Source organism: Hypanus sabinus, chromosome 13, assembly GCF_030144855.1.
Source record: "Hypanus sabinus isolate sHypSab1 chromosome 13, sHypSab1.hap1, whole genome shotgun sequence".
NCBI classification, from domain to species: Eukaryota; Metazoa; Chordata; class Chondrichthyes; order Myliobatiformes; family Dasyatidae; genus Hypanus; species Hypanus sabinus.
In genome coordinates, this window is record NC_082718.1 from 6015619 (window position 1) to 6030982 (window position 15364).

The window sequence follows — 15364 nt, forward strand, 5'->3', positions numbered from 1 at the left end:
CCAATCCACACAGATTATGGTCTTCCAGTTAGGAAGTCGAGGATCCAAGTACAGAGGCCCAGGTTCTGTAACTTATCAATCAGGATTGTGGTGTTAAGTACTGAGCTATAGTCGATGAACAGCACCATGACATAGGTGTTTGTATTGTCCAGGTGGTCTCAGGCTGAGTGAAGAGCCATTGAGATTACGTCTGCTGTTGACCTCTTGTGGCGATAGGCAAATTGCAATGGGTCCAGGTCCTTGCTGAGGCAGGAGTTCAGTTTAGTCATGACCAAACTCTCAAAGCATTTCATCACTGTCGATGTAAGCGATAGTCATTAAGGCAGCTCACATTATTTTTCTAAGGTACTGGTATAATTTTTGTCTTTCTCAAGCAAGTTGGAACTCCTGCCCATAGCAGTGAGAGGTTGAAAATGTCTTTGAATACACCTGTCAGTTGATTGGTACAAGTTTTCAGAGCCTTACTAGGTACTCTGATGGGACCTTCCGCCTTGCGAAGGTTCACCCTCTTTAAAGATAGCCTAATTCATGCTATTGGGCTTCGCTATGTAGGAAATAACATCTTGCAAACCCTGCCAAAATTGTCATGCATCCAACATCACCTCCAACCTCATTCAAAATTGTCTCTTCGCCCTTGAAATAGCCCTCGTAAATCATACAGTTACCTGTTTTCTGGTATTTACCTGGGGTTAACAGACTTGAATGCCATAGATCTAGCCTTCAACAGACGACGTACCTCCTGGTTCATCCACGGCTTTGGTTTGGGGAATGTACAGCAAATGTTTGTAGGCACACACTCATTCACACAGGTTTTAAAGAAGTCAGCAACAACTGCAGCATACTCATCTAGATTCTTTAGCATTCATTTCAAGAGGTCTAGAATACAAGAGCAGGGATGTGATGCTGAGGCTTTATAAAGCATTGATGAGACCTCACCTTGAGTATTGTGAACAGTTTTGGGTTGCTCATCTAAGAAAAGATGTGCTGGCATTGGAGAGGGTTCAGAGGAGGTTCACAAGGATGATTCCGGGAATAAAAGGGTTATCATACGAGGATTTGATGGCTCTGGGTCTGTACTTGGTGCAATTTATAAGGATGGGGGTATCTCATTGAAACCTTTCAAATGAAGAAAGGCCTAGACAGAATTGATGTGGAAAGAATATTTCCATGGTGGGGGGGGGGGGGGGGAAGATTAGACAAGAGGACACAGCCTCAAGATAAAGAGCTGTCCATTTAAAACAGATGCAGAGAAATTTCTTTAGCCAGAGGGTGGTGAATTTGAGGAATTTGTTAACGCAGGCAGCTGTGAAGGCTAGGGGGTTGGGTGTATTTAAGGCAGAGCTTGATAGGTCCTTGATTGGTCACGGCATCAAAAGTTATGGGGAGAAGGCTGAGGAGTGCGACTGAGGAGAAAAAAGGATCAGCCATGATTGAAAGGTGGAGCAGACATGATGGGCCGAATGACCTAATTCTGGTATGTCTTATGGTCTACATTATTTCCACCACTTCCTCTCTCCATTAAAATCATCATCATTACTTACACATGATTATATAATTCCCAGTATCAAGAACTCTTATTGTTTAGTTATTCGTGGCAGGCCATATTGAAGGACAACGTGTAGAGCATCAATTGTTTTCTTTCCCTTACCTACACTGCTGATTTCCCCAAATTACTAAACAAAGCTGGAAATTTTTTTTGGAAAATGTGATTGCCTGTTAATGATTAGTTTGAATATTTATAGAAAGTAAAATTAGTAAAAAAAAAATGACAGGGTAGATGTGGGTAACATCATAGGTTGTCTGCTTGTGGCTGACATAATCAAGAAATGCTTCAGACAATAAGTTTCAAAGGCAATCTCAATGTTGGGAGTAAATATGGGGAGGGGAAGTTGAGGATAGGCAGGTTAAGATAATCACCTCCAAGCAAGAGGGGTGCCTCTTTGTATACTGGCATGATATCAGATGCTCAGTAGCAGGTTTAGCAAGCAAAAGCAGAGATTGATAGGTTCTACCATGTAGCCATATGTAGCAATGAAAGGTAAACCATTTGTCTTGCTTGTACTTGAAATGAAGCTGGCAGCCAGAGGTACATCAGGATGAAAGAGTATGATTTTGAAGTCATTAAGAATGAAAAGTCATCTACTGCAAAGGCAGTGGAAAAAAAAAAATTCAAACATTGTTACTTTCTGCAAACTATTTACTTTAAAAAATTGAAAACTTGGAACTGCTAATTCAGGTCCTATTTGTGCATGATTGAGTTTAAGCACTTAGTTTTGAATAGTTACAGATAAAATAACTTTGAAAGTATCTATTACTTCATTGTAAACCAGCATGGGAGGAGAAACAGAGAAAAAAGTTGAACTAATAAAGCATTGATCTCACAGAATTATTTACTCTGCAGCAATGGACTCAGAGAGCAGCTGAATGCAGAACATGGGTATGCAATTATATTATGAATATATACTTACAACAATATCATGCCTTTTGCTGAGATAGCGTTATTAAATCGACAAGTCATTTTTACTTAAGATCTTTCACTGAAACCAGCTGGAAACTGATATGGATATGAGAGTGGGAGGTGCTTGAACACTACTCCTGAATAAATTTGATCTTTATTTGTTAGAATAAAAGGAGCTTTAGTCAGCATATTAACAACTGTTGCGTCTGGTTAGTACAGCATGTGCTTCAATCACATTCCCTGAAACAGCTGCCTACTCGCTGATATTTTGACCTCATCCACCGTATGATTTTGGCTGTAAAGTGACCCATTTTTCCCCAGAAATACTTTCCCGTTTTGGTACTAGAAGCATTTGATAGCAGCTTTCAATATTTCTGTATTAACAGAAGTATAATTACAAAGCTTTCCCAAGGTATTCTTTCTCTTCTTCCCTATTAGCATTCCCACCCCCCACCTTCTCAGTTCACATACATTTAATTAGTCTATTTTAACACTGCAAAATGCCAGTTTTGCATTCTCCATCAGCAATGTTCTTCAGTAAGGAAACTGATCAGTAAATGATTCGTTCAGTTGTTTTGTAATGGCCCCTACAGCCTCATTTAATGGATCATTAATACACTTGTCAGTGCTCTGTAACTTCAACTTAGTTTGTTAACTCATGGTAAATCAGAACAAATATGAATGGAACTTTTGGGGCAAAGGAGATTACTGTTACAAATATTTAAGAAATGTTTAACAACACACACCAGTTCTCGTGGAAAGGGTGAGCAATTTCAAGTTCCGAGGTGTCAACATCTCCAAGGATCTATCCTGGACCCAATTTATCGATGCGGTAACAAAGAAGGTATGACAGCAGCTATATTTCATTAGAAGTTTGAGGCAATCTGATATGTCATCAAAGCCACTTGCAAATTTCTACAGATGTACCATTGGGAGCATTCAAACTGGCTGTATCACCCTGTGGTATGGGGGCGGGGAGAGATACTGCACAGGATTGAAAGAAGCTGCAGGAAGCTGTAAACTCAGTTAACTTCATCATGGGCACCGGCCTCCCCAGAATTGAGGAACGATGCCTCAAAGAAGGTGGTATTCATCAAAGACTCCCATCACCCACACATGCCCTCTTCTCATTGCTACCATCAGGAAGGAGGTGCAGGAACCTGAAGGCATACACTCAATGATTCAGGAACAGCTTCTTCCCCTCTGCTATCAGATATCTGACTGGACCCATGAACACTACCTCACTACTTATTTAAATATTATAATACAAATATTGTGTGTGTGTGAATACACACATATTTATTATATATGTGTGTGTGTGTGTGTGTGTGTGTGCGCGCGCGCGTGTGTGCGTGTGTGTGTGCGTGTGTGTGTGCATGTTGCAATGTACCATTGTTGCACAACAGCAAATTTCATGACATACGCTGGTGATACTAAATCTGATTCTAAATATTATACCATCACATGGGTTACAATTCAAGAATATAACTTGTCCCAGATAAACACACCAACTCCTGGAATAATCTCCCAAACAATTTCATTTGTAATCCAAGTGCATAAGATATTACACCCAATAACATTCCTTCTCTTAATTAAGTTTTCCATATAATTCAAGTTAACTTAGTTCTTGCGTTAGAATGGTTTGAATATAAAGCAACATGTAAATCCCATTTCCTCATGTCCTTTCCATGATGTATTCCCACTCAACATTTTTAAACACAAGCCTGAACATCCCAAAACACTTTACCACAAAAACAGAAAGAAACTACACACCACAAAGGAGCATAGTGGTTGCATTTCCACAGGATACTGGACAAAAAGTGCCCCACCTCAAAATTGATTATATTATCAACACTAGAGAAATGTACAAGTATTAAGTTAATTCTCATTTCTGAAATGCTAAATGCTAATCTGTCAGATGCAATGACAGTTATGAAGAGTATAAACCTAAGAACATATTGCAAATTTTCTATTTTGTCCTTATTGTTACCAGAGTCCCACCACCTCAAAAAGCTTTATTTCAAATTAAAGATTTGAAGACAAAGTTGGTCAATATCCCAAAAAAAATTAGAGACTTCTGAAAGAATAATAGTTTTCCAATTACCTCCAAAACACAACATTTTGCACATTTTAATTATTACTAGAAGTAACTGCACTTTTAGTTGCTTCAAGTCCAAGTACTGGAATTACAAAATAACATGGCCTTTTAATTTATCGTTCCTCCTTTGAAATACTTCAAAGACTGCATTAGTCTGAAACATTGGCTCTATTATTTCCTCTATTAAAAATACAAGTGCTGCTGCCAAGGGGACAGAACTAAGAAAGAATTACATAAGCTAGCTCAAGTCATAAAGCAAGCAATGGCATCTAAAATTGACTAATGAATAAGAAGCCGTGAGCACCTGCTCAAAATAAGGAACCAAAGCAAACCAGTGTAAAACAAGATGCTGTGTGATTTACAACTAAAATCCTGATTGGATAATGAGCTATTTCAAAGGGTTTTGGAAATGTGCTACAGGAGGAGAAAAAAGACTCCCATTCATATCCACCCTCCACAAAATTTTAATGTCCCAACATGCTTTATAGTAGCTTGTGTTTTCTGAACTATAGTCAACATTGTAAGGTAAGAAATCTTTAAATGGTTCTAGTAATTCCAACATCATTTTGTATAACACAGAATATCACTTCGGTTACATAATGGATTTCAGCAAGGCTTTTAACAAGGTACCACATGCAAGGCTTATTGAGAAAGTAAGGAGGCATGGGATGCAAGGAGATATTGCTTTGAGGATCCAGAACTAGCTTGCTCACAGAAGGCAAAAAGTGGTTGTAGACGGGTCATATTCAGCATGGAAGTCGGTGACCAGTGGTGTGCCTCAGGGATCTGTTCTGGGACCGCTGCTCTTTGTGATTTTTATAAATGACCAGGATGAGGAAGTGGAGGGATGAGTTAGTAAATATGCTGATGACATAAAGGTTGGGGGTGTTGTGGACAGTGTGGAGGGCTGTCAGAGGTTACAGTGGGACATTGATAAGATCCAAAACTGGGCTGAGAAGTGGCAGATGGAGTTCAACCCAGATAATTGTGAAGTGGTTCATTTTGGTTGGTCAAATATGATGGCAGAATATAGTATTAACGGTAAGACTCTTGGCAGTGTGGAGGATCAGAGGGATCTTGGGGTCCGAGTCCATAGGACACTCAAAGCTGCTGCACAGTTTGACTCAGGGGTTAAGACAGCATATAGTGCATTGGCCTTCATCAATCGTGGGATTGAGTTTAAGAGCTGAGAGGTAATGTTGCAGCTATATAGGAACCTAGTTGGACCCCACTTGTAGTACTGTGCTCAATTCGAGTCGCCTCACTACAGGAAGGATGTGGAAACTACAGAAAAGGTGCAGAGGAAATCTACAAGGATGTTGCCTGGATTGGGGAGCATGCCTTAAGAGAATAGGTTAAGTGAACTTGGCCTTTTCTCCTTGGAGCGACAGAGGATGAGAGGTGACCTGATAGAGGTGTATAAGATGATGAGAGGCTTGGATCGTGTTGATGGTCAAAGGCTTTCTCCAGTGCTGGAATGGATAGAACGAGGGGGCACAGCTTTAAAGTGCTTGGAAGTAGGAACAGAGGAGATGTCAGGGGTAAGTTTTTTACTCAGAGGGTGGTGAGTGCGTGGAATGGGCTGCCGGCAACGGTGGTGGAGGCAGATACGATAGGGTCTTGTAAGAGACTCCTGGACAGGTACATGGAAGTCAGAAAAATAGAGGGCTATGGGTAACCCTAGGTAATTTCTCAGGTAAGGACATATTCGGCACAGTTTTGTGGGCCGAAGGGCCTATATTGTGCTGTAGGTTTTCTATGTTTCTAATCCATCTGATGCTATATGAATATTGGTAAATTTTCCTTGCAAGTTAATGAAGAATCTATAGATATTAGCTTTGATGAAAATGTAAACATCGTTAATTCTTTCTTTATTGTCCCTTATAAATGGGAGAAAAAAACATTATAACCAATCAGTACATGACAAATGGTATTTAGTGATACCAGTAAATTTTATGGCCATGTCTTCACTAATTTTAGAAAAATATTTTAAATAACTGGAGAAATTGGTTACTGCAAGCAAACACCACAAGGAATTGCATATTATTAGCTTATTTGTAAGAGACCCATAAAGGCGATTTCTAAAGCAAATTTTGCTTTATCTGGCTTTACATAGTGGGTAGAATGCACCGTTGTTCAATTAGCTAGTCCCATTACACAGGAATAATTCCAGATCGCTCAAATCTCAAAAGTGGTGTGCTGTTCTCTCACCTAGTCACCACAACACTATTGCATAATTTCATTGTTTACGTAAAATGCTTATAAAAGGGATTCAAACTTATACAGGATGTTGGCAGAGAGAATAAACTGCTACCAGCATGTTAGTCAAAACTTACTATATGTCTTTAAAGAACAATCAAATTTGACCCATTCAGCAGCATTATTTTCCTTGAGTTGAGTTCAGTTTCTTTTTTGTTTTTCAAAACAAGCATTTGTTTCTTCCTGCTTTTAATTTAAAGACATATAGTAAGTTTTGACTAAAATGTTAAGTATGTTTTGACTAAATTAAGTATGTTTGACTAAAGAGCAAACATACCTTTAATGATCCCAAGGAGCTTTTCCTGCACTATTCAGTACTGCTCTTTTTCATGTACTCCCATCACCCTGGCCTCAAAAGACTTGCATTCCAAATTTAAATTTTTTCAAAATCAGTTTAAATAGTTGATTGTGGTGAACTTCCTTAACACTGGAAGAGTTATCAGAAACACTTTATATCATACTGACTACAGTTTACATGCCATTACTTCCAACCACTGAAAGTTTCAAAGCCATAACATGCACCTAGTCAGCTTCTCCACTGCTCTATATCTGAGTAATATTGTTTGACTGAGCATGCTCCTTTGTTTCAATAATGCATTACAGGTTATATGTCTTGCATAATCATGCCATCAAGTCATAGGTGCATGCCTCACTAAAGTAAAAACAAAACTAAGAGTACACAAGTTTATTCCCGGTTCTGTGTTTTCCTTAGATGTAGCTGAGGTCTACCTGGAAGAATGGAACTAGAGTTCAAAGTGCTTCTCACCATAAACACACACATAAACAGCTTATTTTTGGAGTAGCACCTGCACCTTCCTCTGGCAAAAAGCTATGGATCAGGTGCTGCAAGACTGCCAGTCACTTTTGTTACCTGGATGAGATCATTGCTACCAATAAGGATGGCAAGGAACATCTCCAAAATCTCAAGACAGTGTTAAAAAATTAGAACAAGTCCTGCAGAAGGGTTTCGGCCCGAAACGACTGTACTTTTTTCCCATAGATGCGGCCTGGCCTGCTGAGTTCCTCCAGCATTTTCTGTGTGTTGTTTAGAAGATTATGGGCTCAAAGCATGACACAACAAGCCTGAATTCTTTAAACCATGCATCGCTTACTGTATCACACCATTGATGCACAAGGATTACCACAAGTGAGTTGAGAAAAGTCAAGCAGTGGTGGATGCCCCAAGGCCAAAGGACATGTTACAGTTACGGTCCATTTTAGGATTTGTCAATTACTATAACAGGTTCTTGCCAAACCTGGCTTCTGTGCTCCACTCATTACTACAGATGGGGAAGAAATGGCAACGGACAAAGCAGTGTGAGGTAGCTTTCCACAAGACAAAGGAAATGGTGATGTACTCACTGCACTCACACATTATGATCCACATTGTCCAGTGAAGCTTGCCTGTGACACCTCGCCTCATGGTATGGGTGCAGTCATGTCACTTGTCATGAGTGATGGAAGTGAACACCCCCATAGCCTTTGCTTCATGCTCCCACACCACTGCAGAGAAAAATTACACAGATTGACAGAGAGGTCTAGCTTGGGGTATAAAATGTTTACTAGTATCTGTATGGGAGAGAGGTCACCCTCATTACTGATCATCAACCACCCGTGTTCATTTTCAATCCAGAGAAGAGTGTTTCAATGACAACAGCAGCACAAATTCAGAGGTGGGCTCTGTTTCTGGGAGGACACAATTATAAGATCAAATTTAAAAGGAGAACTATTCATGGAAAAACTGATGGATTGTTTTATTTATCCTTGGAAAAGGAAATATCTGAAAAATTTATAAAAGGGGACACTTCTCTTGCTGTATTCTCCCTATAATGGCAGAGATGATTCAAAGGGAAACAGAAAATATCCCACAGCAGAAATTCCAGTTTTGCCATTTTCACTAGCACCAGGATGAATTTGCCTTTGACGGGAATTGTCTTACATGGGGATTGAGAGCTGTTGTACAATCCAAGCTGAGAGCTAAAGTGCTAGCGGAACTGCATGCTGGTCATCTAGGTGTGGTCAAAATGAAAGCATTGACTTGAAGCTTTGTCTGGTGGCTTGGGATAGATCAGCAGATTGAGCAGCTAGCCATGCAAGGTTCAGATGTCAACACGTCCAGAAGAAAGTTACCCAGAACCACTGTCAAAACCACTTCCTGCAGTCCCAAAGTCAACTCCCACAAGCACCCTGGAGGAGGTCCCAGAACTTGAGACTGCTTCCACAGCCACAAGTCTCACCCTGTGACCCTTCACCCTCTTGTCAGTAAAGATGTTCCAACATAAGAGTAAGAAATCTTCCACAATGACTAACTATTTAGGACTGAATGGAGTTTATAACTAAGCAGGGGGAAGTGTTGTGTATTTAATATTTCAGTAGTATTTGAGTGATATTATAAATATTGTTTTATTAAGTATTCTTTGTTTAAATAATTCATTACAGGTTATATGTAAAAGTACGTGAATGGCATACATCATCATGCCACCACATCATGTGTGTGCCCCTCACTAAAGTAAAAATGAAAATAAGAGTACACAAGTTAATTCCCAGCTCCATAAAAGTAATTGAAAGAAAATCATGTTTTGGAGTCACAAAACATAACAGTCTTCCAGTTTCTCAAGACTTCTAATTCCCCAACACACCATGCTCTGCATACCTTTTACCTCCTCCCCCTCAAATAAAGGATTGAATTTTGAGAAGGTGCAAAGCCCTTTGAACTTGCTCTTCTAGTCAGCAATTGTTTATCTGATTTGAAACCTCTTCTCCCAGAAACCTTTCATATCCTTGCTCATCAAAAAATTAACTTTATATTCAAAATATTCAAAGACTACTTTCACTGCTCTTTGAGGAACAGAATTCCAGAAAAGCACAGCCCCCAGGAAAAATTGTGTCCCATCCATTTTAAGTGAGAAATTCCTTATTTTAAAATAGTGACCACAGGGTTTAGATTTTCCCACAAAAGAAAATATTTTTTCACGCCTAACTTATCAAGACTTCTCAGGGTCTTACAGTTCAATCAAGTCCTCAAACTCTAGCAGATAGAAAGCAAGCTTATGCAACCTCCGTAAGTGCCTAGAATTAGCTTGGTAATTGTTCTCTGAATTGCATCCAATATATTTAATTCTCCTTAAAGAAATCAATACTGTACACTGCACTCCAGACGTGTTCCCAATCTAGGTGATGCATATCTAACCAATTGTCTTCAATTCCTCTCATAATAACCACATTGTCAGCTTTCCTATTAACTTGCTACACCTGCATTACATCTCCGCTTCTGAGAATTGCACCTTCAATTAAGTAGTGTGTAAATTCTGTTTATCTCCTTCCTTCTCAAACAAAATTGTTACATTCGCTAGTGATCAATCTAATTGAACCTTTCCCAGTCAACAGCATTCTAGAAGATCAAAACTAATGCATCTCCCTTGTCTTTTATGATCTTAGGAAGAAGTGCATCTGGGCTCAGAGACTTGTCACTTCAGTCCTGAGAAGTTGTTTATCCTGCTTTGCGTGAAGCATTGGAACTGGTGGTCTCTATCCATGCAGGTTTATATTTTAACCAATACTAAGAAAACATGGCACATTTTAATCATTTACTGTCTCGATCTTCAACTTGTAACAACCATTCCTTTTGCACTCACCACCGCTCTCCATTCATAACAATGTAAAACATTTAAAGACTCTATATGCTCTTGTATCAACATTGTGCCCAGCCATCAGCTTGACAGACCTCCCTTACTAGAACAACACACACAAAATGCTGGTGGAACTCCTGCTGGAGTAATGAGGGTTAACTCTAGAGAGCAAACAGTATCAATGGAAATGAATAAACAGTTGACATTATAAGCCAAGACCCTTCATCAGTCCTGAAACATCCATTGATACTACCTGACCTCCACAGTTCCTCCAGCATTTTGTGCGTGTTGCTCTGTATTTCCAGCATCTTCAGGATTCCTTGCGTCCACCATTATCAGATCCACATTCTGAACCCATGGTGGCATGAGACCAGTCAATGTTACTCTTAAAAATACATCAAGATTAACAGAATAGTTCCAAGTACATAACATACATACTTAGGTACTTTAATCACTGATACCTTCCAACAAGAACTGGGCCAGTCGCAGGTATCACTTATACTTTCTCAATTTATATATATAGATATAATGAATCTATTGCCCACAAGAAAATAAACAACCGGCTTGTGGATGAAAAACATCCTTAAGTCGGTTATTATTACTTTACAAATTATCTTTATATTGGAATTTATAACAATACGTTTATAAATAACTTGATTATATATGGACCGCGCTAATGGATGGGGTTGTAGAGCCAGATTAAAGGCTTGTTAGGATGGGAATACTAGCTACAGACATTTGTAATAGCCCAGGGTGTGCTATATTGACGGGGATGAACCATATAACATGAAAATCTAATAGACGAAAGCCACTAAGGGGATCCTAACTTTCTAAATGTGGGGTTCGCCTGCAAGTTGTGTATGATTTATGAGAATAGTTCTGCGGTTTGATCGGCAGGGCTGTGTTGGTGCACGATCCACCACTGACCTGGTGAGCCGGCCTGCAGCCTCCCCGTTACCTTCACGAACTGATTGAGAAGAGTTGGTTCCGACATTCCCGCCGAGTGGCCGCAGCCGCCAAGCGACCCGACACACGGGGCAAGCTTGGCGCCACGCCACACTGTTACTGCAGCCACCTAACAACCAGGCTAAACTACATGAACATAAATAAGCCAGCAGCTCACCGCCGACTAAAAAAGGCCGCAGCTTGACGACCAACTAGACCCCACATCCCGCTCTCCGCTCACAACAAACAGACGGTGATCACAGCCAATCATCACTCTACGCTCCAAAGCTCGACCAATGGCCATCCGCTTTATTATGAGGTGAGCAAGTTTAGGCATTGCCAATCGAGCTCCAAGCTATCTCACTGTCGCCGTTAAAGGGATAGGCAATGCGATCTGACACCGATATCGTCGTTCGGCTTTGTCCTTGAGTTCAGGATGGGCGGTTGTCAGTCTTTCCAAAAGTGCACATGTTGTCAATTAAACATCAAACGTGGCTGGCATGAAAGGCACTGAGATTAACGTGCGATGGAGCAGTCAGCTTGATGGTAAAATTGCCTTTTTCATAAAGGGTTAAGTACACAGGTTCCTCACAAATCACCCATACAGACCCTCACGCCTCCCCACCTTTTAATAAAAATCACATTTGATCTCCCACAAAACCATTTCTTACTACGATTATAAAAGGTCTTTATGAAACTGCACTCGTTGGATTGGATGTCGAGGCTTTGGAGAGGGTGCAGAAGAGGTTTACCAGGATGTTCCCTGGATTAGAGGGCATGTGACATACAAATTTGTATTCCCTGGAGTGGTGGAGGCCGAATGAAGATTTATAAGATTACGAGAAGCATAGATAGAGTCGACAGAGGGTATCTTTTTCCCTGGGTTGGAATGTCTAATACATGTATTTGAGGTGAGAGGGGGTAATTTTAAAGGAGAAGTAAGGGGCAAGGTTTTTTTTTTACACAAAGTGTGGTAGCTGCCTGGGGGGAGGTAGAGGCAGATTCTGTACATTAGGGACTTTTCAGAGAAGTTTAGATGGGCAGATGAATGTAGGATATGAACATTGTGTAAGCAGAAGAGATTAATATAGTTGGTCATTTGATTACTAATTTAATTGGTTCAACACAACATTGGGGCCTGTCCCTGTTCTATGTAAAATTTGGTTTGCTTGGCTAAAAAGGATGTAGTTACTGTGGCGGGAGTGAGTTGAAGCTTTATCAGATGGGTGTCTGGGATGGCACATTGGTCACACAAAGTCAACTCAAAGAATGAGAAGTGACTTCATTGAAATACGTAGCATGTTTCAGATGGCTCAGAATGACAGATATTCCCCCTCCTCCCACCCTGTTAAGAGTCCAGGTCTTTTGGATATTGGAGAGGCATAATATGATTAGGAATTTTGGAGAGGCATAATATAATATGATTAGGAATAGTCAGCATGGCTTCGTGAAAGGCAGGTCGTGCCTTACGAGCCTGAATGAATTTTTTGAGGATGTGACTAAACATATTGCCGAAGGAAGAGCCATAGATCTAGTGTATATGGATTTCAGCAAGGCATTTGATAAGGTACCCCATGCAAGGCTTATTGAGAAAGTAAGGAGACATGGGAACCAAGGGGGCATTGCTTTGTGGATCGAGAACTGGCTTGTCCACAGAAGACAAAGAGTGGTTGTAGACGGGTCATATTCTGCATAGAGGTCGGACACCAGTGGTGTGCTTCAGGGATCTGTTCTGACACCCTTACTCTTCGTGATTTTTATAAATGACCTGAATGAGGAAGTGGAGGGATGAGTTAGTAAGTTTGCTGATGACACAAAGGTTGGGGGTGTTGTGGATAATGTGGAGGGCTGTCAGAGGATACAGCAGGACATTGATAGGATGCAAAACTGGGCTGAGAAGTGGCAGATGGAGTTCAACCCAGATAAGTGTGAGGTGGTTCATTTTAGTAGGTCAAATATGATGCCAGAATATAGTATTAATGATAAGACTCTTGGCAGTGTGGAGGATCAGAGGGATCTTGGGGTCCGAGTCCATAGGACACTCAAAGCTGCTGCACAGGTTGACTCTGTGGTTAAGAAAGCATATGGTGCATTGGCCTTCATCAATCGGGAGATTGAGTTTAAGGGTAGAGAGGTAATGTTGCAGCTATATAGGACCCTGGTCATACCCCACTTGGAGTACTGTGCTCAGTTCTGGTCGCCTCACTACAGGAAGGATGTGGAAACTATAGAAAGGGTGCAGAGGAGATTTACAAGGATGTTGCCTGGATTGGGAAGCATGCCTTATGACAATAGGTTGAGTGAATTCGGCCTTTTCTCCTGGAGCGACAGAGGATGAGCTGTGACCTGTTAGAGGTGTAAAAAACTAATGAGAGGCATTGATTGTGTGGGTAGTCAGAGGCTTTTCCCCATGGCTGAAATGGCTAGCACGAGAGGGACAGTCAACGTTTTGGAAACGTTTTTCCGAAACGTTGACTGCTCCCTTCAATGGATGCTCCCCGACCTGCCGAGTTCATCAGCTTGTTTGTATGTCTTGATTTGACCACAGCATCTGCAGTGTACTTTGTGTTTAGCATGAGAGGGCATAGTTTTAAGGTGCTTGGAAGTAGTTACAGAGGAGATGTCAGGGGTAAATTGTTGTTTTTACGCAGGTGGTGGTGAGTGTATGGAATGGGCTGCCAGCGACGGTGGTGCAGGTGGAAACAATAGGGTCTTTTAAGAGACTCCTGGATGACAACATGGAGCTTAGAAAGCTAGAAGGCTATGGGTGAAGAAAGAAAATATTGTTTGAGTAGACGATCAACCATAATTTTGCTTCAAGGCAGAAAAGGGTAGAGGGGCAAAAAGAGCCACTCCTGTACCTACATCAAATGCTCTATAACAACTATAGAACATCCCAATGTACTTAACCACCAACTAAATACTTCTCACTCTCCTGCAACCTGCAAGTGCTCTGTAATAACTGTAGAACATCCCAAGCATCAATTCGATACTGCTCACACACTTACTTACATAATGTAGGAAACTCAGCAAGGTCTCACGAGCAATTAATTTTTTTCTGCTATTAGCAGAGGGAATATTATCAATCACAACAGACACAATAACACATGCATGACTCACTATCTCCAGTTGTATGTCTTTTCGAATGTGGGAGGAAACCGGAGCACCTGGAGGAAACCCACACAGCCACGGGGAGAACGTAGGAACTTCTTACAGACAGTTGTGGGTATCAAACCCTGATTGGCGGTTACTGGGGCTCTAAAGTGTTGCACTGATTACTACACTGCCATGCTAGCCTAGAGTTCCTCCAATTCACGAGTTCCACCATCTGCAGAATCTCTTGCATCAACCAGAAAACTAAGCCAACTCCTTACAATCTTTTGCTAAAGTAGAGACAGGTACTTTGTATCTCAGAGAACTAACAGGGGTTCGGGTCGGTACGTTAATCAAGTCATAGCACTTCAAAGAACAAAGGAATTTGTCAAGAGTACATTGAACAACTGGTCTGCATCCCTGTTTAAGTGTTTGGAGTTCAACTTGTTTCTATAACTTTCTGTCTCAGGGCAAAAATGATAATTCGGAGTTATGGCTTGGATAGAGAAATTGGGCCTCAAGAATAAGTCTTAAATAGTAATAGTAATAAAAAGTAACAAGTCATAAACCAATTACATATTCTCCAAATGCACAGTATTTCTAATTTGATTTTTTTCATTCTTTTCTTCATTATCTTCAGCAAATATTGATAAATGTTGATATGCTCTTGTATCAGTCATGTTCACCATCCTAAATCTTTTACATTTATTATCATAATAAAGTTTGTAATGCTCAGTACAACGGTGAACTGTTTCTAGTTACCTTGTTCATAATCGATTGTAAATAAAATAGCGCCAGCTTTCTGCAACTGAGCATGTGTTTTTTCATAGCAAGCAAAATCCTGCTGAATTAGTCTCGCATTACCTTTCCTGCCATCCTTCT

General features: G+C 40.5%; 1 protein-coding gene across 6 annotated transcripts in view; it reads right to left on the reverse strand.

Annotated features, from left to right (window-relative positions):
* klhdc10 (kelch domain containing 10) overlaps positions 1-11780 on the reverse strand; it is a 50783-nt gene extending 39003 nt beyond the window's left edge. The window contains exons 1-2 of one of the 6 annotated variants that reach the window (XM_059987044.1): positions 11372-11780; positions 8187-8318 (exon numbers count right to left, since the gene is read on the reverse strand). In XM_059987044.1, coding sequence (XP_059843027.1) covers positions 8187-8238 — 52 coding nt within the window. In that variant the 5' untranslated portion in view covers positions 8239-8318; positions 11372-11780. Of the gene's footprint in view, positions 1-8177; positions 8319-11371 lie in introns of all 6 variants that reach the window. The other 5 variants (XM_059987043.1, XM_059987046.1, XM_059987047.1 and 2 more) reach the window with 5 other exon arrangements.
* Between the last annotated feature and the right edge of the window lie 3584 nt (positions 11781-15364).